Source organism: Neolamprologus brichardi, chromosome 16, assembly GCF_056152115.1.
Source record: "Neolamprologus brichardi isolate AB-2024 chromosome 16, ASM5615211v1, whole genome shotgun sequence".
NCBI classification, from domain to species: Eukaryota; Metazoa; Chordata; class Actinopteri; order Cichliformes; family Cichlidae; genus Neolamprologus; species Neolamprologus brichardi.
Window position 1 is genome coordinate 8,661,727 of NC_142119.1, and position 24,194 is coordinate 8,685,920.

General features: G+C 40.1%; 1 protein-coding gene across 4 annotated transcripts in view; it reads right to left on the bottom strand.

Moving 5' to 3' along the window:
* Window positions 1–23,771, bottom strand: part of LOC102776592 (radixin) — a 46,469-nt gene extending 22,698 nt beyond the window's left edge. The window contains exons 1-2 of one of the 4 annotated variants that reach the window (XM_035909029.2): window positions 23,663–23,771; window positions 10,333–10,430 (exon numbers count right to left, since the gene is read on the bottom strand). In XM_035909029.2, coding sequence (XP_035764922.1) covers window positions 10,333–10,344 — 12 coding nt within the window. In that variant the 5' untranslated portion in view covers window positions 10,345–10,430; window positions 23,663–23,771. The other 3 variants (XM_006793632.3, XM_006793630.3, XM_006793631.3) reach the window with 3 other exon arrangements.
* Window positions 23,772–24,194: the final 423 nt, after the last annotated feature.

The following is a 24,194-nucleotide window of genomic DNA, read 5'->3' on the forward strand; positions in this document are numbered from 1 at the left end:
GCTCTACTGTTTGGTATTCAGCTGCAAATTTAGAATTACCTGCACTAGGGCTTGAATCAAAACCAACACTCAGATCCTCTAATCGAACTAATTGTTCCCATGTTTGTTATTTCTGCTTTTTTTTGTTTTGTTTTAACTTCTGTTAATACTTCCTCACTATGTACTGTCTGCTTCAAAGCACACTAGCATGTGTGTGTCGTCACACGGCTCCAGGCTTTAACATGCAAACATCATGGAGGAAAAGTCAAATACTGAGCTCTACTAGCTTGTACCAAATAAAAATTGCGTGTCTGTTATTTGGACATACTTTAGTAAAGACAACATCAAACAAAAAAAAAGAAGAACACAGAAAACTGCATAAGGTAACAGCGGCAATCTGTTACAACACTTGAAAAAAAAATCATATTACCAAAAAAATGTATATCTCCTAGCTTTAGGAGTTGAGCAAGAACAGAAAACTATGGGGTTCATGTGGTTTTTTAAAGAAGGTTAAAGACAGTTTATTGTCCAATCTGGATACACGGGGCATCTGTCTTCTCAGGGGCATCTCTGTCAGGTATTATCAAATCAAATCAAATCACTTTTATTGTCACATCACATGTGCAGGTACACTGGTACAGTACATGTGAGTGAAATTCTTGTGTGCGAGCTTCACAAGCAACAGAGTTGTGCAAAAATACAATAACGTAAAACAAGCTAATATAAGAATGGCTAAATCTGAGACTAATAAATATATGTACAATATATAATAGCATATGCATTACTGGATGTGTATACTAAATATGTTTTTCTACGTGTGTGTGTATACATATTTTACAAATTTAATAGAGTAAACAATAAAATAAAATATATAAAAAATATACAGAGTTGGTTGAGACATGTGCAAAACAGTGGCATTAATGTACAGTATGTAGTGCATAATGTTGAATATTATATTATTACATTATTATATTATATAGAAAAGTAAAGGTCTGCAGGACGTGTGAAAACAGCCATGAAGAGAAAGATCCATAAAGTCGAGTGGAGCTACAGAGAGCAGAAATATTTATTTGCATTGCAGATGAGCCGAAACACTATATACTATATCAGTTTTTGTAATAAGATTCCATCTAAGGAGACTCTGGAGAAATGGATCCCGTGTGCCTGTAGCTCCAGTGTTTACCAGCATCCTCCAGTCCCTGCATGTTATTCATAACAAGTAGTGACAGCTAAATAGTAGGCTAGTGTGTACAGGCTCAGGCTGCCCACGCAATACAGCCCACCTGTTGACTGTTAGTGTGTGTGAGGGAGGAACACTCTCAGACAGCCATAATTAAAAGCTGTTGGTAGCTAAGCTGGTTAACAGAGGCTTTAAAGGCAACCGGGGGCTACGCTGCCACATTCAGCGCTTCATCATCATGCGTGATCTTTCCATTTATCTCATCTAACACCTGCCCTCTGTCAAGCTTCATCTCCTCACCTCTGCCTCACCCGTTTTCCATTTATCGTTTTGCTTTCCTAGACCCATTGTTCTTCCACACCTCTTTTTATTCAGCACATTAATGACTGGTGTGTTTTGCTTCGGGTTTGTTCAAATGGCTGTTTATATTTTCTGTCTCAAAGTCAGGTATTATGGATTCAAAGTAAAAATCCATACATCAGCGCAGGGAAATTACACAGTAATGAGGGCTGATGTGGTCTTAAGTGGGAGAGGATAGCATGGAAGATATCGCTTTGCCTGCAGTGATGCAGAAAAAATACATCCGAGCAAGAATAAAAAGTGAAGGGCAGCACAAATCTAATACTTTCCTCCAGCTCAGGAAACAGCGAGAAATTAAAAGGTGGATTTTTCTTCCTTTTCCCTCAAATTATTATTATAATACTTTGGTTACCATTGGTTACCAATACAAACAAAATTTGTGGTGGAGCCACAACATACAATTTTTTCCATCACATATATCCTTTATAGGGTCATTCCATATCATACCTTCTGTGATAACCAGTATGAATTTAGGCAGTATATAACAGTGTTCAGCAGCTATTTTGTGCTTCTACTTAAAACCTTCCAGTTAACAGTTTGTGCTTATATTTGACTTGTGCTGTGTCACTTGCAATACTACTGACAGAGCGTTATATCACTATAATAAAATAAAGCTGCAGGCACCTTGTTTCAGTAGATTTACACTTTATATGAGGCAGTATGCCATCAGTAACAGTAGCTCAGTAACAAGGATGGAAAAGTAATCCTTCATTTACTTATAAATGCTGCTGCCTGAAAGCGGAGTGTCAATAAAAGCATTCAGTATTTTTTTCCTACACTGTCAGAAATATAACTGCAAATTTTCTTAAAATGTAGCCTGTAAAATGTTGAGGCTATACTGCCCGCATCTTACTGGTTTCTTTGTAAAACCTGATTGGTTGGCCCTACGGTAAGCTTCATTTGGTTGGCTGTGCGGCACAAACTAACCCCTGAGAAGGAGGCTCACTAACGGTCACAGCTGGGACAAATTAACCTTGTTCAAAACCATGTGAAAGTGAGCGTTAACTATATTACTAATGGTAACATAATGGGGATTGGAAGGCCCCAGTTAATGTATTTCACTTATATCATGAAGTTCTTTCTTTATTATTTTATGTATGAAAAATGTATCAATATTGAGAATGTGTTTTCGTACTAATCAGTGGAGAGGCAGTGAGAATTTACTGAAAAGTAAGTTTGATGGATTTCTGATCAATACTATAGTAGCATTATTGTATTACTATTGTAGTAGTAATTCTTGTGAATTGCAAATAGACAGATATACATCTCGCCACAGTGTTAGCTCATCAGTCTGTGGATGAGCTGAAAGTTATTTGAAACCATTATATGCATCAATTTTGAGAATTTTTTCTACTTTTTGCCAGCCCACAATAAATGTGATACAAACTATCTGCCACTGGTGTCAGTCAACATCGTCAGTATTGGCCGATACAGATACTGTATATCAGTGCATCACTAATGATGACCATCCAGCTTTGTCGAATGATTGTAAGATTTCCAGATTCTGGAAACTGGTTGCAGAGATTTCCTCCCATTCAGTCCCAGCAACATTAGAGAGGTCCATACATAAAACTGCTGAATGGAACATTGGCGTTTTTACACCACACCAAGCTTCCATTGAAATACAACTGAATCGTTTGGATGGTTAAAATCACATCATACGATTATTTCTCCAAATCACTAAGTTGTAGATCACAATGAATAAAAGTTTACAATTAAAATGTTAATGTTTTTATCTACAAATTTTGAAAATATAGCTGGTAAATGCACTGAAACAGTGACTGAATGTAGGGTGGGGAGAGGAGGTGGAAGTAGTGCTGATCTTCACACCCTCCCTCTAATTAGATTTAGTGACTTGATAATTCCCATTATATAAATGAAAATGGCTGTGTAAAATATTTATAGCCTCCAGCGAGGGCTCACTGCCCCCTCTCTACAAGCCCCTGGCCCTCAGGGACACCAACGCCAGGAGGGGCAACATGTGCAAAACGCCGCAATAAATCAATAATGTACGATTCCCCGCTGCATCTCACACCCTAGATTAAAAGGCCTGATGCCTGCTCATTCCTACAAACACACACACAGCAAACAAGTAAACAACACATTCTGCATTCACCCAGGCAGACATGTCGCTGAAACTTCAAATATTTTCATTAAAATGATCATCAAGTGAAATGAGTAGAGAGAAATGAGTCCCTCTACAAACGCTGGCAGATGAGGATGGGTAAAACAAACATGTCGACTATAATGACACACGATACACACATCACAGTCAAGCCAGGCTCCCAACATCTGAAATGTCAAAGTGGCTACAGTCTAACTGATCAAGACCTAAACCCGGCAACCTCGAACGGGAGTCTTTTCCCTTTAATTCATTTTTTAATTTTAAGTGGGCAGCAAACAATCAAACGTGTCATAAATAATGACACATGCACACAGTATATTAAAACAAAGGGTAGACATTTTTTAACTGATTTACTGCCATGGGACTGCAAGCCTCCACCAACTAGGGCTGTGCGATATGACCAAAATCTCATATCCCGATATAAGACATCTATCGTCCCGATAACGATATAAATCACAAAAATGTAACAATCTCTGTAAATTCTGTGAATCTCGGGCAGCTCGACTTGCGTGAAGTGTTTCCAGCTGCGCGTCATGTAGCTGGAGTCGAGTGTTTTAACTGATGCATGAAACGATTTCTTTGCCGTTTTCTTTGTGAGTATTTATTACACGGCGTGCTGCGGGGAAAAGCCTTTTCTAACGTTTGAGTCTAAAGTTTATTTTTTAGCACCTGCCGGCTTTTTTTTTTACTTCTCATCCATAAATAATCTGCTCTTTCACGTGATTCAGTTTATTTTGAAAAGTCTCAACAGGATCTTGAGCTTTATTGTGAAAGGTTTATGTGGAACATAAACAAGCAGACACGTGATGGTGCTACCGTCGTTGTTGCTAACGACAACGCATAAAAACAGGCGCTTGTCCGTTCCTAGTGTGGTTATATTAAATATAAGACAAAGAGAGAACTTTAAGAAATTAATAATAACTATAGTGACCATCAAAACCATGAAAAAATATTGCCGTAAACAGTTTATTTTGCGACACCACGAAACAAACGATAGCGTAAAATGAAATAATAGACGTTTTTATATCGTCATCTGATATATATTGTTATGTCGAACAGCCCTACCACCAACAAATCAAGCTTACATCATTGTCTAGACTCCTGATGGTTATATGTACTGCAAGAAATAGAAGCTGGCATTGGCGGCCAAAGATTAATGTCTTTAAATGTAGAACATTTAGTTTCTGAGTTTTAGCATTAGGCAATCACCAGAAAAGTGATTTTGCAGAACATAAGAAGTTTGTCAAGTTCTGTTAAAAGCTGCATAAAAGTTCTTGGGATTTGAACAGTAATAACTTACAAGGTCACATTCAGCTTGATCTCAGATGTTGCTTTAGTCTAGGGCTGCCACGATTAGTCGACTAGTCACGATTACGTCGACTATCAAAATCGTCGACGACTGATTTAATAGTCGACACGTCGTTTGAAGCTTTGTAAGATCCCAAAAGGCGCAGGAATAAGTAGTAGGATTTAAGAGTGTAATAACAGACTGAAACAGAAGATGGCAGCACTTCATGTACAAGGATGCCAGCTGCCGTTAAACCCCGAAGAAGAAGTAGCTCTGTCCCAGAATTCATAGCGCAGCCCAGCTCAGTTTCCAACAATGGCAGCAGCTAGTTAGTTTTAATATTACTCTTATTATTCTTTCTGGGTCACAAAATAAACGTTTAACATATTTTCAGGCGAGAATGTAGCTGTGTAAACCTCAAATATCTGCTCAGTTTATCAAGACACCACATATTTTCAAAAGCGCTCCGACGTTTTCGGAGACGTCTGTTACCCACTAGCTCGATAGTTAGCCGGGGTTCAAGGCTCACTAGAGCCGTGAGAACACCGGATTCCCGGCAAATCGTTTTTAAACCCATCGCTGTCTTTTGCTACTCAGGTTAAATATATACAAGTCACTTAGATAACTTAAAAATGTTATTGTTTGGCTTTTTTTAGTATTTTATTTGTTCCTGAGTAAATAGGTTTGGCTGAGATTAAAGTTAAAGTTTTTACACAGCTGAATAAACGTCAAGAAGACAGCTGATTATCAGAAGTGTGAGATGCTCGAGAATATACTCCGGTGTCCTGTTATATTTTAGATAGCAAGGAGTTTATTCACCGAAACAATCTGCAAATTTCATTAAAATTTAATAAACTATCATCTTGTCTTTATTTTTAGTTAGCACATACCTTAAACACGTAAAGCTGTAAGCTAATGATAGTTATATAAGAGCAGATGCTGCTGGTGCAATAAGCTGTACGTTTTACGTCCAATGGATGATGATCTGATTAGTCGACTAATCGTAAAAATAATCAGTGACTAGTCGACTATCAAAATAATCATTTGTGGCAGCCCTACTTTAGTTCAAGTGTCCTTATAGTCAAGCTCCAACCAAATCCAAGGTAGGGTGTGGTATTGTGTTTCATTATCAAGGTTATCTGATGAGGGAATATAAAATTCTCAGTCACAGTACAACATGTGAAAATGTGAGGAATGAAAAAAGAAAATTTCATGGCATACTCTTTACTGTTTTTGAAGAATTCACCCTCTGTTTTTACAGCAATCAATTTCTGGGCTGCTTCCTAACACAGACTCGTTTTGTACAACCCCCTTTGACCTACATGAAAGAAGCAGGAAGGAAGCAGTCAGTAGCAGGGGTCGTCCATGTTGGGTTAGGGGTGTGTACTTGCCATTAAAACACTGCTTAAGGGAGGATTACGATCTAGTGCAAACTCACTTTTTAATGGCTTTCCTGGGGCTAGCTAGCCTGTCTTGCCTTTTGAGGGTCTTTCTTTGTGCCCCAACAAGACAAATGCTTTTCAGACCTTTCGGGTCACCTCAGTTGTTGATGCGTTTTTCCTGTCTACAGTTTCTTCTTTTGTTGCTTATTAGCTTGGAGCTGATGGAGTCAGGCTAGCTTATGTGCTCAATGGTTATAGGTATGCCTTCAGGGGGAACTCAGCTTTAGCTTGTAATCCAAAGTGACATTTAAGCATTTTCAGGAAACCAGAATGCATAAATGAAGCAGTGAAAGGGCTGATGTGTTTACTATTCAACCGCTAGGCTTAATGTCAAAGTGCATTGTAATGTAACCAGAGTGGGAGTTCCCCTCAAGGGTAGCTTGGGTGTCGTTTTTCTAGACTGGAGGTGAACAAAGTGCCCATCACTCAGTCCTCTCCCAAATCCTCTTTTATCCCTTTGTTTTCACTCCCGATGGTCAATTTCAATAATCTGCACTTTCATTACAAATTTCTCCTTCACTCCTTCCCCCATCTATCTGTCCATAGCGCTGTCTCCATCCTCCCACCACACAATTTCTCCAGCAATTCCCATCTGATCTGGCTCAGCACCATCTCTGATTGTTTCGCAGAGCTAACCTCTTTACGTAAGTATTCAAATTTGTTGTAAAAGCCTACCCCAAATTATTTCATATCACAAACCCTCCGAAGGCATCTTTATGGACAGGAACATTTTATCGTCTTCTGCTCTTCTGTCATTTTTATCCTTTTTCTTGTGAGCCGTTTCATCTTTTTGCATCTCTTCATCATCTTTCTATTCTATTACCTTGTGTCTCATGCTTCACCTCCCATCCTCTTGCTGCTCCCCCCCATCTCCTCTTTCCAGGAATTGTGTCTGGTCTAATTCCCCATTACCGAGATTGATGGGCCAAGGGTTCAGTCCTGTTGCTCTCTGGCTCAAGAAAACCGTGTAAGCAGCCAGCGTGTACGTGCAGCAGGATCATAAAAGCCCCGTAACGTCCAGCTTCCTGCCCTTGCTTTAGTTTTTAATGATCACTATCTGCTCCATCTGTAATCTGCTTTGAACCCATTATTATTATTAATTATTATTTGCTTGAGGTTTATAGTGATGCATTGAGCTGGTTCACCAAACTAAGGCTGGAAAACCACAATTGACTTTTACTAAACATCTGGTTCTGTTAGATCTTGGTTAGCATTTAAATCTGGAAAAAAATTATATATTTCTTCATAATCACCGCCTTTAATTTTGTTTATATCATGCTGAGGAGTTTAGATTGTGTTTCTAAAGTAATATTAAAGTAATAGACAGAAAATACATCACAGCCATCAAAATATAATCCTGTTATTTAAGCGGCAGTGCAATCTCAGCCTCTACACGTTTGTGTCACAGCAAAATGAAAGCTCCCGGTGTCCTTCAGTCTAAAAATAGAGCAGAGAAAGCCCTCTTTGTGGGTTTTTCCCCCCTCAACAGACAGGACAATCCCACAAAGTGGACGACTGTTGTGTCTCTGTGCATGCGTGTGTGTTATCCCAAAACTGTGTTGTCCTACAAAGCATTACTTCTGACTAGTAGAGCTGAAAAGAAAGTCTAGACTCATGTAATTCGTGTCACCAGTACTAATGCCTCCAGCTACACTTGAGGAAAAGGAAAAGAACAATGGTTTCGGTTTTACAACCAGAACCCAAAACCCATCCTGAGCTTACAGCCAACCATTTTTCTCTGACAGAAGCTTTAGCCTGAGTATTCAATGGAGGAAAAACCAAGAGCTCAGCAGATACTGTACATAAATTGATGATCCTGAGGATCATCAATTTATGTGTGGTTAATATCTTCTTGAATGTTATATTTGTAAGAGACAAATTGACTCGCTGTGATAAAAACAAACAAACTAATTTGTTTGTTTGTGTTTATATGTGAAAGCCCCTGAAACTTCAAGGTTGTTCACATACAGTGGGGCAAAAAAGTATTTAGTCAGCCACCGATTGTGCAAGTTCCCCCACTTAAAATGATGACAGAGGTCAGTAATTTGCACCAGAGGTACACTTCAACTGTGAGAGACAGAATGTGAAAAAAAAATCCATGAATTCACATGGTAGGATTTGTAAAGAATTTATTCGTAAATCAGGGTGGTAAATAAGTATTTGGTCAATAACAAAAATACAACTCAATACTTTGTAACATAACCTTTGTTGGCAATAACAGAGGTCAAACGTTTACTATAGGTCTTTACCAGGTTTGCACACACAGTAGCTGGTATTTTGGCCCATTCCTCCATGCAGATCTTCTCAAGAGCAGTGATGTTTTGGGGCTGTCGCCGAGCAACACGGACTTTCAACTCCCGCCACAGATTTTCTATGGGGTTGAGGTCTGGAGACTGGCTAGGCCACTCCAGGACTTTCAAATGCTTCTTACGGAGCCACTCCTTTGTTGCCCGGGCGGTGTGTTTTGGATCATTGTCATGGTGGAAGACCCAGCCTCGTTTCATCTTCAAAGTTCTCACTGATGGAAGGAGGTTTTGGCTCAAAATCTCACGATACTTGGCCCCATTCATTCTGTCCTTAACATGGATCAGTCGTCCTGTCCCCTTGGCAGATAAAAAGCCCCATAGCATGATGTTTCCACCCCCATGCTTCACAGTAGGTATGGTGTTCTTGGGATGCAACTCAGTATTCTTCTTCCTCCAAACACGACGAGTTGAGTTTATACCAAAAAGTTCTACTTTGGTTTCATCTGACCACATGACATTCTCCCAATCCTCTGCTGTATCATCCATGTGCTCTCTGGCAAACTTCAGACGGGCCTGGACATGCACTGGCTTCAGCAGCGGAACACGTCTGGCACTGCGGGATTTGATTCCCTGCCGTTGTAGTGTGTTACTGATGGTGACCTTTGTTACTTTGGTCCCAGCTCTCTGCAGGTCATTCACCAGGTCCCCCCGTGTGGTTCTGGGATCTTTGCTCACCGTTCTCATGATCATTTTGACCCCACGGGATGAGATCTTGCGTGGAGCCCCAGATCGAGGGAGATTATCAGTGGTCTTGTATGTCTTCCATTTTCTGATGATTGCTCCCACAGTTGATTTTTTCACACCAAGCTGCTTGCCTATTGTAGATTCACTCTTCCCAGTCTGGTGCAGGTCTACAATTCTTTTCCTGGTGTCCTTCGAAAGCTCTTTGGTCTTGGCCATGGCGGAGTTTGGAGTCTGACTGGTTGAGGCTGTGGACAGGTGTCTTTTATACAGATGATGAGGTCAAACAGGTGCCATTCATACAGGTAACGAGTGGGGGACAGAAAAGCTTCTTACAGAAGACGTTACAGGTCTGTGAGAGCCAGGGATTTTCCTTGTTTGAGGTGACCAAATACTTATTTTCCACCCTGATTTACGAATAAATTCTTTACAAATCCTACCATGTGAATTCATGGATTTTTTTTTCACATTCTGTCTCTCACAGTTGAAGTGTACCTCTGGTGCAAATTACTGACCTCTGTCATCATTTTAAGTGGGGGAACTTGCACAATCGGTGGCTGACTAAATACTTTTTTGCCCCACTGTATACAGGAAACCTAAATTTTGCATCGTCTTTATTCTAGCCCCAGAAATCAGAAGTGTGCATAAGTGTGAAACAACCCAGACAAACCCACTGTCCAGCAAATGCATTAGCTGGGGAAATTTAGAGCTAACTGAATGGGCTGCCATCTTCTTTGCAAAATGCAAATCCAAACCTTCAGGAACCTTACATGCTGCAGACATGAGCAATTAGATCCTTGCTTTGCCCAAATGCATAGCACAGAATTGAATTAAATCGATGCAACAACTCCCCCAAAACCCTGCAATCTGATGATTGGGAAAACCTTGCAGGACTTAAGAATAGCAATACAGGGAGTAACTATGACATGACTCTGGTAAGTGAACCATTAATTCCTAATGTAGGTACTAACCGGTTTGGGCATCTTTCTCCGCTCTCCTGTCCCCTGCTGCTGATGAAACAGAAAGAAGTCGTCCTCCGTCTTCCTGCCTCACTCCGGGGCACCAGCGCCTGAGACACAAAGCAACAATGAAAGCAAATGTCAACAAATAAGAGAAAAAAATAACATAAGGTAGACGTAGCCCCAGGGCTGTGCTGTAGTGTGTTTCTTCTATATTTCTTGGTTCTCTTATAGTACAATTATACATTTGTGCTGAAGACAGAACAGTGCTCTGATTAGAAAACAGAAAGATAAAAACAAAGGATCTGCTGATTGGGTTCATGCTGACAACAGTTTGCACTGTGTTTCCTTTCACTATACCAACCACTTCCTTATGTGGTAATTTTTCTAATATACACTTCACAGCCCTGTGACAGCTGGGATAGACTCCAGCTCCCCCACGACCCTGAATCAGATAGGTGGAAGACGATGGATAAACGGATGGATGGATGATTTCACAGCATCTGCTGTAACAGATAAACCTCCCACATTTTAGTCACACTGTGCATACATAAACTAACTGAATTCACATCTCCTCACTATAAATGTACATACCTAGTCATTTTTAATACCGCGGCTACAAAAACACTGCTGACACACACTCAATCCTAGAGCCCGACCAATACACGGGTCTAGTACTGCCACCTTGCAGCAACAGAGTTCTGGGTTCAGATACCCAGGCTTCTGAGGGTGGCCTTTCTGTGTGGGGTGTGCATGTGCTCCCTGTTCCTACGGGGTTTCCTCCAACTCAAGAATTTTTTTGCTCTCTAAAAGTCAGCAACTGAAGTGAGTTTCCTGCATGTATGCAAGGTGCTTTTCAATATGCTCAGGCATGTAAACTCCTCCTAGCAAGGATGTGTGAGAGCTATGAAGAAGCTGCCGAATGAGAAATCCTGTCATCAGTTAAGTGTAACGTGCTGCACGGCTGTATCAACAGAAAGGCCCAGTCTGGATTCTGGATTCAAACCCAGAACCTTCTTGCTGTAAGGCATCAGTGCTACCTTCCACACCGCCGTGTTCCTCTGAATTCCTACTGGTTAGGAAACTTCGTTGCAGACGAACGAGCTGTAGTCAGTTCACTACCATCTCTGCTGCTACGGTGCTGCATGCACTACTGCACACATTTATTTTTCCCCACTTTAAAACTTAGACCTTGTGTACAGATCAGTCTTCACTGGAGTTTCCTAACGACCTATATATTGATTTGAACTGTTATCTGGACAACTATATAGCACATAGCTGTCTAATAGTCTATCAAACAATTGTTACTGTTTAATGTGATGTTACAATTCTTTATTGTAACATATTTACTTTGTGTGTCCGACTATGTGATGTTTCATTACACCGCAGTCAGTCACACAATATAACTGTGTGACTGAACTGTTATATTACCTGTAAAGGTGGGATTAGGCCTCTTCAATAATCCTTTCCGTACATCTCTTTCTAAACCATGTGTGCGCTGACTGAAAATAGCCCTGACAAAACAGATTTATCAGTTGCTGCAGGCTAATAAGGAATAAGGGGAAATGCAAACCTTTCCAAACAGAACACTGCTGACATGGTCACACTGTCAAAACAAGACAAACTGGCCATTTGATATAAGATTACATCACAAAAATCACTGAACCACTATTAACTTCATGTTTTACTGCAAGTACGGAATGAAAAAGGGACAAACTAAACTAGCAACACTTAGCAAACAACCATACTGTACACACACAGATGTTACTGAGATCCTTTGACTACAGCAGAATTCCTCAGTGTTCAGATGAAGCTGTAACAGAGGAGCAGTCCTAAACTCAGCATAAAAAACAAATGAGAACCATAGAGTAGGTAGAGGACAGTGGTTAGTTATAGAGAAAATCAGGGAAAGAAAGAAAAAACAGAAACTAACCAGTAAGTGGGGACAAAAAGGGTGGTGGTGGTGGTGGTGGGGGTTTACAAAGCCCTTTGCACGATCTCTATGACAAATCATAACTTGCTTACTGAGAAATGTTATGTTCTCTGGACAGTGTGGGTTTATCTAGTACATCTTGTTACCTAAAATGATTAGAATGTAAGGAGAGCAGTTAGTAGGTGTCCCGTAGGTGCCAGATCTTTGTGATGTGTGGGGCTAGAAATAGACCTTCCACAAGTGTCAGCACATAGCATTAAACCAGGCTCAGACACAGGCTTAGGCTCGGTCTGACAAGAAAAACAAAGTGAAAGATTTTGGTTCTCTAAATATCTCAGAGTTACTGGAAAGGTTTACACTCATTAATATGACCACAAGAAGCAATCCAAGAAGAATTATGGAAGAATTCTTGATTTTGTTTTTATTTTCGAAATAATGATGGAAACTAGGTTTGGTTTGTAAACTGGGACAAATAAAACATTCAGTATGTCATAAAGATGGTGTTTAGATCTAAAAGAAATTGCTTTCAAAGCGTTTGTTCTCAAATTGACTTATCAGTGCAGTCAGCCTCTGCTATGCTTTGTTTGTCTAACTATTAGTGAGTGAATTTAAACAAACCTACGCCTCCAAGACTAAAAGAAAATTATTGTGAGGACTTCAGCCAAGAACTTACATGTCTCTGCATAAAACACTCTTTACAATAATCACATTTAAAGGATTAGGCTATTGAATAGAAAACAGTACAAAATTATCCAAGTTAATTATTCTTTAAATAACTACATTGAACTGCTAACTAACCTCAGTTAAATACTTTACAGAAGTCACTGCAGATCCATTTAATGTGGTCAATAACTGCCCTACACATTTCCATCCTATTAGAAGGCTGGCAGAAGGATTTCTACATATTTGAATAGTCTTGAGGCAAACTGAAAATTTTATAGTCACATCTGAGAGCATTGTAAATTTACAAATTCTCACTTTTAAAAAGTCCCTTTGATGTGTCAGAAAACTGTACAACATGACCTGCAAATCAATGCACTGCTCAGTCTCAGTCAAGCCTCCCATAATCACATCAGCGTCTTATGAGGCCCAAATCCTAAAGGTCTACCTGGCTTCAGATCTGGCTTCCAAATCTGGCTCTCTTTTCGTTCAAAGAGAGCCAGATTTGGAAGCCAGATGAGCTTCTTTCTTCAGGTGCAGAAGCATCTCAACTAAGCCAAGATTGTAATACGGGTGACCTCTAGACTACTGCTTGAAATAGTACTAGTTAAAATAGGAAAATGTAGGACAGAATCATGTTTAAATCATTATTCTAGAAGAAGAGAGAGCAAAACTAATGTTACTGTTTGAAACACTGGCACCTTCAGAGGGCAGGAACATATTTAAGACTACTAAAGATTGATTGTACTGTCAGCAGTAGCAGCAGCTGTAGTTTGACCACATCAACTAGGACAATACTATTACTGACAGTTGTGACAGCAACTGAACGCACCCCCAAGCCAAAGTTTCATATCACAAAAAGCTCTATTCCGACAGGACCAGTTTCAGGTTTCTATTACACAATACTGCTGAGTGAGGTCATCTTCTAGCAGGTAAATAGACTGAAAGAGCATCCCGTACAAAGGCTCGGTCACAATGCTAGAAGCCACCAAGTGAAAATCTGGCATTTTTTAGTCCTGAGGAAAAATTCAGTATTCCACGTTTGGCAAGTGATTGACAGCATTGACATTGACTCCTAAAGCCCCAATTACGCAGGCCTAGAGACAGGTCGGTGACCCCCGGTATCACAAAGTCCCAAATGGAAACTAGCTGGTAATTGTATCTGCTTACCAGCTTTAAAGTAAAAGTTGCGCCTTACCACTGCAACTTTTACTTTGAAGGCAAATGTTCCATTTCCAGTTTGCGTTGCACATTTTCAAGTTTCATTACAGGTCAGAGAGCAAATGATGATGATATGGTCTGCATGTAAGTTGGTGTCATTGATACAAATTGAGTGACCGCACAAGTCTGCTAGTGACTAAAGTAAACAAAAGGTTTCTGGTGGAGCACCATCTTTGCAACAGATTTCAACATTGAAAACATTAAAATAAAATAAAATTCAATCAATCGCCAGCTGGTCAGGAAATATACATTTTATCTTTAGTCACAGGAGGTCAATGTGTGGGTTTGCTGATCAGTCACTAAGACTGTGTGGCTAACTGAGGCTCACAGATACACTGCCACTCAAAAGTTCGGACACACCTTCCCATTTAATGGTCTTTCTTTATTTTTACTACTTTCTACATTGTAGATACATACCGAAGACATCAAATATATGAAGAAAGTTATATGGAATTATGCAGCAAAGAACGATAAATCACTCTGTCTTATATTTTAGATTCCTGAAAGTAGCCACCCTTTGCCATGATGACAGCACTGTACACTCTGAATGTGCTCTCAGTGAGATTCATGATGTAGTCGCCTGAAATGGTTTCACTTCACAGGTGTGCCATGTCAGAGTTTATTTGTGGAATTTCTTGCCTTCTTAATGGGGTTGGGATCATCAATTGCATTGTGCAGAAGTCAGGTTTGTACACAGCTGACAACCCTGTTTGACAAATTTTAGATTTCATAAGTAAAGAGACACAACAGTCCATCATGACTTTAAGAACTGAAGGTCAGTCAGTCCAGACAATTGCTAAAACTTTGAATGTGTCCCCAAGTGCAGTCGCAAAAAACATAAAATACTATGGCGAAACTGGCTCACATGAGGATCGCCCCAAGAAAGGACGACCAAGAATCACCTCTGCTGCTGAGGATAAATCCAATCCGAGTCACCAGACTCAGAAAACACAAGTTCCCAGCACCTCAGATTAGAGTCCAGATAAATGTCACACAGAGTTCCAGTAGCATCTCTACATCAACTGTTCAGAGGAGACTGGTGTGAATCAGGCCTTTATGGTCAGATAGCTGCTAAGAAACCACTACTAAGGAAAAGCAACAATCAGAAGAGTTTGTTTGGACCAAAAGACGCAAGGAATGGACATCTGATGAAAATCTTTGGTCTGATGAGTCCAAATTTGAGATTTTTGGTTCAACCCGCCATGTTTTTTAGATAGTCACCGTGAAGCATGGAGGAGGAGGTGTGATGGTGAGGGTGCATTACTGGTGACACTGTTGGGGATTTATTCACAATTGAAATCACATGGAACCAGCATGGCTACCCCAGCATCCAGCAGCGACATGCAGTCCCATCCAGTTTGCATTTAGTTGGACCAACATTTATATTTCAACAGGACAAAGGTGTCAAACACACCTCCAGGCTGTGCAAGGGTTATTTGATCAAGAAGGAGAGTGATGGATTTCTGCACCAGATATCCTGACCTCCACAGTCACCTGACCTAAACCCAGTCAAGATGGTTTGGGATGAGATGGACCGTAGAGTGAAGGCAGGTCCAACCAGTGCTCAGCATCCCTGGGAACTCCAGGTGTTGTGTTGTTGTGAAGTTGTGAAGAAAACTATTTCAGGTGACGACCTCATGAAGGTCATCGAGAGAATGCCAAAAATGTGCAAAGCAGTGATCAAAGCAAAGGGTGGCTATTTTGAATCATCTAAAATATAAAACATGTTGAGTTATTTCACTCTTTTTTGTTTACTACATAATTCCGTACGTGTTCATTCATAGTTTTGATGCCTTCAGTGAGAATCTACAATGTAAATAAAATAACTCATTATATAAGAAGGTGTGTCCAAACTTTTGACTGGTAGTGTATATTGGTTTCCTGATATCAGCTGATATTTGCCCATCAAAGATACATCAGGGTTTCCAGTTTGTGCCGATAAAAATCTTTTGTAATTAAGAAATTGTGTCATTTCATAATTTCTCCAGAAGAGAATGTTGATCTCCATTATCTACAAGACTGCACTATCTGTAGGACATGTAACTGAGTACACTTGCCTGTCCAGGATATATCTCTACCACTTTTGGGATAGGAACTGAAAGATGGTGAACTATGGTTAGGCAGGGTGGAGTCAGAGGAAACTCTAGTGTAGCTCGCAGTCATTATGTGGAAATCTAAAATCTTTTAATTACGTTTCGTATCATTTCTATGCCAATGACATTCAGCTTTATCCACCCTCGTCCATCTTATTTAACCCAGATTAGTATAAGCTCGCTAGCAATTACCTTGCTTTGAACACCAACAATGCTGAGACCATAATTATAGCTCCTTGTGAACTATAACCTAAATTGAGTCAGACTCGTACGTTTTTTGTTTAATGGCTAAGTCCAGCATTCAGAATCTTAGTGTAATATTTGATTCTTCTTTGGGGTTCAACTTGCATATAAAATCTTTGTCTCGATTCCTGTTTCTTTCATTTAAAGAACATTTCTAAACTGTCTAAAATGTTCTCCTTAGTTGAAATGGAAAATAATGTTTATCGTTTCTGTTTTTTCATTTAGATTACTGTAATGGCCTGCTTACCAGCTTGGACAAAGTTTTACTTTCACACTTCCAAGCAATACAAAATGCTGCGGCCAGGCTAGTAATATCTTCTAGAAAGCAAGTCCACATCACTAGCATTCATACTCTTTACACTGGCTCCCAACAGGGTTTAAGATTCATTTTAAAATCCTTGTATTAACATACGAAATAAGACACGGCCAAGGTCCAGATTATATACACTGCTCCTCACCATCTTCACGGGATCAGAATCTGTTAGTTGTTTGCTGTACACAACTAAAGACTGGGGAGAATGAGCCTTTAAGTCTGTGGGACCGAGGCAATGGAAGAGTCTACCGCCACAACTACGTCTAGTTGACTGTGTGGGCGCTTTTAAAAAGCAGTAAAAACTTTTATTAAAACAGGCTTTGTGTTGATTTTATTGGATTATTATTATCATCATCATCATTATTATTAATTTGTTTGTCTTTTAGAAATCTTTCTTAATTGTGTCTTATTTTATCTTTTTATTGGCTATTATGGCACTTAATGTTTTTAATTTTACTTTTTTTGTGTACAGCTCTTAATAAATGTTACTTACTTCCAATATTGGTTCTTGTGATGGCCAAACCCGTGGCCACACTCTAAAGTCGGTAACTTTTGTATTTTTATTCTTCATTTGAACATAGTAATACATTTTAGTTACCAATAACTTTATTGATTGGTTTGGATACATTTGTCCTATTTGTAAGCGCGCACATGTAGTTTACTTATGTATTCATACTACTTCATTTCTTTGATTTTTGACTAACCTTTGTCTTTTTATTTCTTACCTGCCATCATCCCTGGGAGTTGCTGGACAAAAGATGGTAGCCAGGGTTTGAAACCATTAAATACAAAGAGGGATAATTGGACCATACCACCACTTCCTGCTGAAGGGGAGAATGTGTGTTTTATTTAGTTTAAAAACAAAGTATTTGTATTTAATTAAATATCTGAGTTTAGGGTTTAATGGTTTTTGGTTTTCTTCTTTAGTGTTTAGTTTATTAACAAACTAGATTGTACTGCATCGTTTGTGATTTATGATGGTGTTTTGTTTGTTACCCCTCATGTGTCACAATGGTCTGATCAGCCATTATATATACCCTTGTATGTCATTTTATGTTTAGGTCAGTTATGTATGTTTGGGCAGTCATTTGGTTTGTTCAGTTTGCAGTCTTTGCCTGAGTTCAGTTTTGTTTCTTTGACCTCTTTTATGAGCTCAACATTTATTACTCTTGCAAATATATTTTGGGGGTTAAATAAATGGAAACTATATTTTTCTAATAATTTCTGGGACTCCTCCTGTTTTTCAACTCGGTCCATCGCAGTTCTTAAGCATACCAGATATGCTGAAATTATATTTTTATTGGACCTATGAATTATCTATATGTAAGTAGTGTATATGCACAAACTAACACCAGAACAGCCACTTTACTAGAGAGCTATGGAAATCCCAAGATAGAAAGTACAGGTGATAGCAGGCTAGCAGCAACTGAACTTTCTAAATAACAGTGAGATTAATTATCTACCAAACAAACTCGGGCAGCTGTTAACATACAGTGCAAACCAGATCCAACAGAGCTCTACTTGTGGGAAGCACTGATATATAAATACTGACCAATTTGTATTGATGTTGGATTTTTTAAGCACCCTAAAAACAGATATCAGTATCAGCACCACAAATGCATAAACAACTCAGACAGTCCCATCGCTCCTGCTGGCCTTAACAGCTTTTTCACTGGAAACCCTATTACAATCAATGCAACAAATTCATTGTTGAAACTATTTTCAGCTGTAGGTAGGAAAGATGAGAAAGTGTCTCATAGATCTAAAATAACTTCATCCACAATTTAATAACAGCTAGACTGAACCAGAAGAAACTGAACCATTATCAGCGTAAGTCCCTTGGCTGGAAAACTTAAATTTAAAGCAGGTAGACTGCAAAATCTAAAGCCTGGGATGAGTTTATCAGCTGAGTCACCTTGTGTAATTTTCTTCCAACCCTGTAACACCTTCTGCTTGCTCTGTGTCTCTCTATTTCACATCGAGGTTGAGAGACAGTGAGGAAGGACAGTGAATTGATGGAAGAAAAAAAAAGAGAGAGAGAAAGTCGGTAAGAATTCAAAGCTTCACTTGACCCATATACCTGCAGCCAGCAGATAGGTGAAGACACTGAATGCTAAGAGAGTTGAAGTGGTTTTACGTCAATGTTCTGTGAAACAGTATAAAGCCAGTCGTTCAAAAAAAGAAAAAACCCACAGCACCCACAGGTCTGCACTGTGTAGACAGGCTTAGAAAAAAGTGATGCAATATATTTAGTGAAACCACAGGGTCACTTAAAAAAAGATATAGCTTTCAGGTCCCCATTCATTCAGGTGTCGCAAAATAAACTGTTTACAGCAATATTTTTCATCGTTTTGATGGTCACTGTAGTGGTTATATTAATTTCTTAAAGTTCTCTCTTTCTCTTACATTTAATATAACCACACTACGGACGGACAAGCGCCTGTTTTTATGCGTTTTTATTGTGGTTAGTAACAACGACGGTAACAATAACGCTCAAGATCCTGTTGAGACTTTTCAAAATAAACTGAATCACGTGAAAGAGCAGATTATTTACGGATGAGAAGTAAAAAAGAGCCGGCAGGTGCTAAAAAATAAACCTTAGACTCAAACGTTAGAACAGGCTTTTCCCCGCAGCACGCCGTGTAATAAATACTCACAAAGAAAACAGCGGCCGTTACAACTTATGTCTAAAAATGTATCGTTTCATGCATCGGTTAAAACACTCGACTCCAGCTACATGACGCACAGCTGGAAACACTTCATGCAAGTCGAGCTGCCCGAGATTTACAGAATTTACAGAAAATGTTACATTTTTGTGATTTATATCGTTATCTGGACGATAGATGTCTTATATCGGGATATGAGATTTTGGTCAGATCGCACAGCCCTAACTGTTAATATCAAAAAAATTTACAGACTTTTATAGATTTTCCAGTCGCCTTTACAGACCTCTGTTACTTGTCCGTCCTTTGCCATTTAATCATGTTAAGTTGGGCATGATTCATATGGGGAAATACTGTTCTGACTTTCTTTGCCATTTAAAAATGGCAATAAAATAAAATATGTGGTGGTGGTGAAGGGGGGGGGGGGAATGAAACCCCATTCAGAAATGTGGAGCTGGATCTCGTACAGTTATTTTCAACGGTTCTTGACAACATCACCGGTTTCCTTTATTCTGTCAATTTACATAGTGATAGCTTAAACATTAAAAACAAAAGGGCGACTGTTGCTGTGAAATACTTGCTGTTGGTAAATCTCTGTCATTACATGTGTTTTTTGCAGAAGCCACAAAATGTCCTGCTGTTAAGTGCCAGGGCTGACACACTCATAACTTTGAGCAGCTGTTACAACAGCAGGAATCGGTACCAACTGCTTAGAAAACAAAGCTTTACTTAAACCACCAAAGAGCCAATTGACCCCTCTGTGAATGTCAGGAGGGGAGACTGTGATAAAACGCAAATTACTTGTCCCAGGTGTGACCTCTGAAACTAACTGAGCTAACACAAACTCCTTTCAAGCCACTGAAAAGGTGTGAATTTTCATGAGTTTCTCAAATCTAATAAAATTTATGGCACAAATAGCAGCTTTTTTGGAATCACCTCCAAGCGCTCCAAACTTACATGCTGACTTTTTTTTTTCCTCTCAGTTGGAGGAAATGGGAGGCAGAGAATGGGTAGGATTGGGGGACGGGATGGAGTATAACGCTGAATCTCGACAGTCAACTGCAGAAGACCACGCTAATCAGCCAAAAACAAAGACTAGCTCCAGATGCATGTGTAATGACTATGGCTGAATTTGAAACCAGCCCGTTTTATTTACAGAGGTGCATGAAGGACGTTTGCATTTGTTGTCTCTCCAAAACCGTAACCTCTGTGTCAGAATTCTTCACACACTGAGTTACTTAAACCAGTTTTAAAGTGTGCAGGAAAAAGAGATGCAGATAAAGGCAAAGAAAGTAAATGGACTGATTCTTATATAGCGCTTTTCTACTCTCTCGGAGCACTCAAAGCGCTCTATACAACATGCCACATTCACCCAATCACACCCATTCTCACAAGCACTTTATCTATACTTAGTGCTATTTAACTACATTCACACACATTCATACTCCGATGGATGCATCGGAGAGCAACTTGGGGTTAGTATCTTGCCCAAGGATACTTGACATGCAGACTGGAGGAGCCAAGGATCGAACCACCAACCTTCCGATCAGTAGGTGACCTGCTCTACCTCCTGAGCTACAGCCACCCCTGAGAGTGAGAGAGGACATGAGATTGAGGCACAATAAATAAGGGAGAAATGAGAGAAACTATAGCATCAGTCTGCGACAGGCCTCTGAAGCTAAAGTATTGGCTCCCTGTTCCCAGCTGATACTACTACAAATGCTCCAACGTAACAACTGATGTGACAAATTACACCAACATACATGAGACAGAAAGGCATATTTCTGGCATATTACTTAAGATGTTGCAAGCTGTCAGCCTTGTGTTTGTGAAAAAAGTACAACAATAATAACTCACTGTGTTTTATATTTTTGATCTCTTTTTCCATTTGAACAGTTAAAGATTCACCATTACTTTTGTTGCTTAGTGTTAAACTTAAATTCCAGCTGCAATGCAAAGCATGTTCCTGGTTCAACTCTGACCATTTGAACTTGTTACCCATGCATGAATGCACCTTCACAATGCACTGAATGACAATAATAGATGTTTCTGGCACATTTCTCCTTTGTTTTAGATGTAACTAGACTTGACAGGCATCTATAATTAACAAAATAAATGTAAACAGCCAATGTAAATACTGTCTCTACACTTTTAAAGTGCTAACATAGACTACGATAGAATGGAAATAGCAACAAAACACCAGAAAATTTTTATTAACAAGGCTGATAAGGGAAAACTGCACTCAGTACGAACACAACCATAGCCATAACATAGTAGAGGAGTTTCACATTGACAGCTGGTGTGTGAATACTCTGTCTAAATTCTTCCAGCTGGCAAATTGTTTTATTATGAACATTCTTTTGGTTGGTGCAAGTTGGTTTACATTTTTTAAGAATAAAGAAAACCAGGGCCTATTCTGTTTCTTAAAATAGCGGAGGGATCCTGCTGTTATTGTCATTTTAGTGTCTTTACATTTATCTCACTGTTACCATTTTTGATACAGTGGGGGTTTATTTACAAATGCGAAGTTTAATCGTAATGACAAGTCTCTTTAATTAGACAATAAGTAAGCATGTACTTTCAAGCCTTCATTAATAACTTCTGCTGTAAAGCTTTCTTCTTCTGCATTTAAGTGGTCCTACAGCAACATTTCTCAGGAATTAACAGCTATATGGACGTGTGGTCAGGACAAGCATTAGCATTCTCTTTTTGTGCCCTTGTGCCGTGGGATTATTCAACAGGTTACAAAAAAAAAAAAATTGCGCAGCCGAGAGAAATCTAAAACCAGCAGTCAAGGGTATCTGATGTCATGGTGCGGAGAGCCTCCTTCTCAAATGAGTTGTAATTCGGTCCCACGAGTGGGCGGGCTCGAGAGCAACAGGAGAATTTGAGCGATGGGGATAATGGCCAATAAATTCACTCGCTGTGCCTATCAGCAGCTCGTAATTTGCCTGACGCCGACAGAGCATCTGTTTGTGCCAGATGGACCGCTAGCGTCCTGCGTGTGTGTGTGTGTGTGCGCGCGCGCTACCGTGACTGAATTGAAAACCGTTATTTATGTGCAAAAGCCATACTGGTCCGCGTGCTTCAAGCTTAGCGCCTAAACTTGAAAATGATAAACTATGGCCAAGGTTGCTAACATTAACATATCCTCATCTTGCTGATAAACAAAAAAAGTCCGACTTAAATCGAAGTTGTTATTTGTTTTTACGTTACAGTATCGCCTGTAAAATCTTGGAGGCAGCGCTAACACAGCGGAATTTAAATCGACCGCAAGTATCTCAAAGTGCGGTGACCGAGTCCCCGAATGCCGTATCTGCACCTGCTAAGAGTTCAGTGTCAACGATGTGTTAATCGTGTTTCAGCAGCGCCTGTTTTCGACATTGTTACAGAAAGAAAGGCGCGTTGTCAGCACCACAAAAGTTGCAAACGGCGCAAGAAACATTGTTTCCGCTGCGAGCTTTTTTTTCTCTTCCCCACCAGAGCATCAGTCCCTTCCAGCACACGAACAGGACCTCGCCTGAATTTCAACAGCAAAGGCGGGCACGTTCAAGCTCTCCCGGGTAGCTGTTGAAATCATTATCGAAGCGCTCAGAGGAGCTCGTGAAAGCTCACATATATATTCCGCCTGAATCTCGAAGTAGACATGACAACTAATTGCCATGACTACCCTCTTCTGTTGCCTAACACCGACTGACACTGAGCCCTTCAGAGGAAAGCGACACGGGCTTACTCACCCGTCCTCCCGTCCTAAAACGTGCACGAAGCCGGTTAGAAACTGAGGTGAAGCCAAACCGGAGGCACGCCGCCTTTAACCTGCCAGTCAAAGTGCGCTAGAAAATAAGTTGTGCCGCTCGTCAGCGGCCCAGAGTGTTCAAATAAAGACACAGCTGCCGCTCTGCAGCCCAGAGAAGAAAATAAATCCCTTCTCATTTGGACGGCTTAAAGGAAAAGAAGGACGACAGGCAGAGATGAAGACGGTCAAACTCACCTCTAACGCCTAGCTGCGCTCGAGGATGTGTCCCAACTGTCACCCCCTCCAGCAGGCAGCAGTACTTTATATATCCACAGCGATTAAAAATAGACCGTTTCACGTTCTCGGACACGGTGCGTACTGAGAGTGTAGCTATAGTGATACAGGCTTCATTGGAGGGAGACTCCTCCGCCAGTCTCCCACGACCGGAGAAGAGGTAGTCAATATGGCTGACAAACTCACCGTACCGAGGCGTGGTGAGCAGAGTCCTGCAGATTCACCCACCCCTCCTCCTCACACCGTGCGACTGAAACTCTGCAGAGCAGCCCAGCTGTGGGGTGTAGGACTGGGGTTCAGGAGCTTATCACCCTCCAAAAAAGGAGACGTTTTATTACCTCACAGACCCTTCTGGTAAATGTGTTGGGTCACATTTTATTTTGAGAAGTGCCCCCCTGCTGCTATGTATTGTGGCAAGTGTGTGACTGTAAAAGTGTTTGTATAGACATTCAGCTAAAAGCACCAAAGCAGTCAAAGCTTTAACGAATGTAGACTCATTTTTTTTAATTTATTTATTTTTTAAATGTGCTAACAGTTTGCACTGGGAACCCTCAGTGTTTGTGTAAATCTTGCAGGCATGGTCATTAAATTAAAAACATGAAAAGAAGAAGAGCATGCAGCTCTAACTCCTTCACAGTGCTCCAGATCCGTTAGAAATCAGCTTCAGGTTGAGACAGTGGCAGAGTAATGGCAAAGTGAAATGGCTAGTGTAGCATGC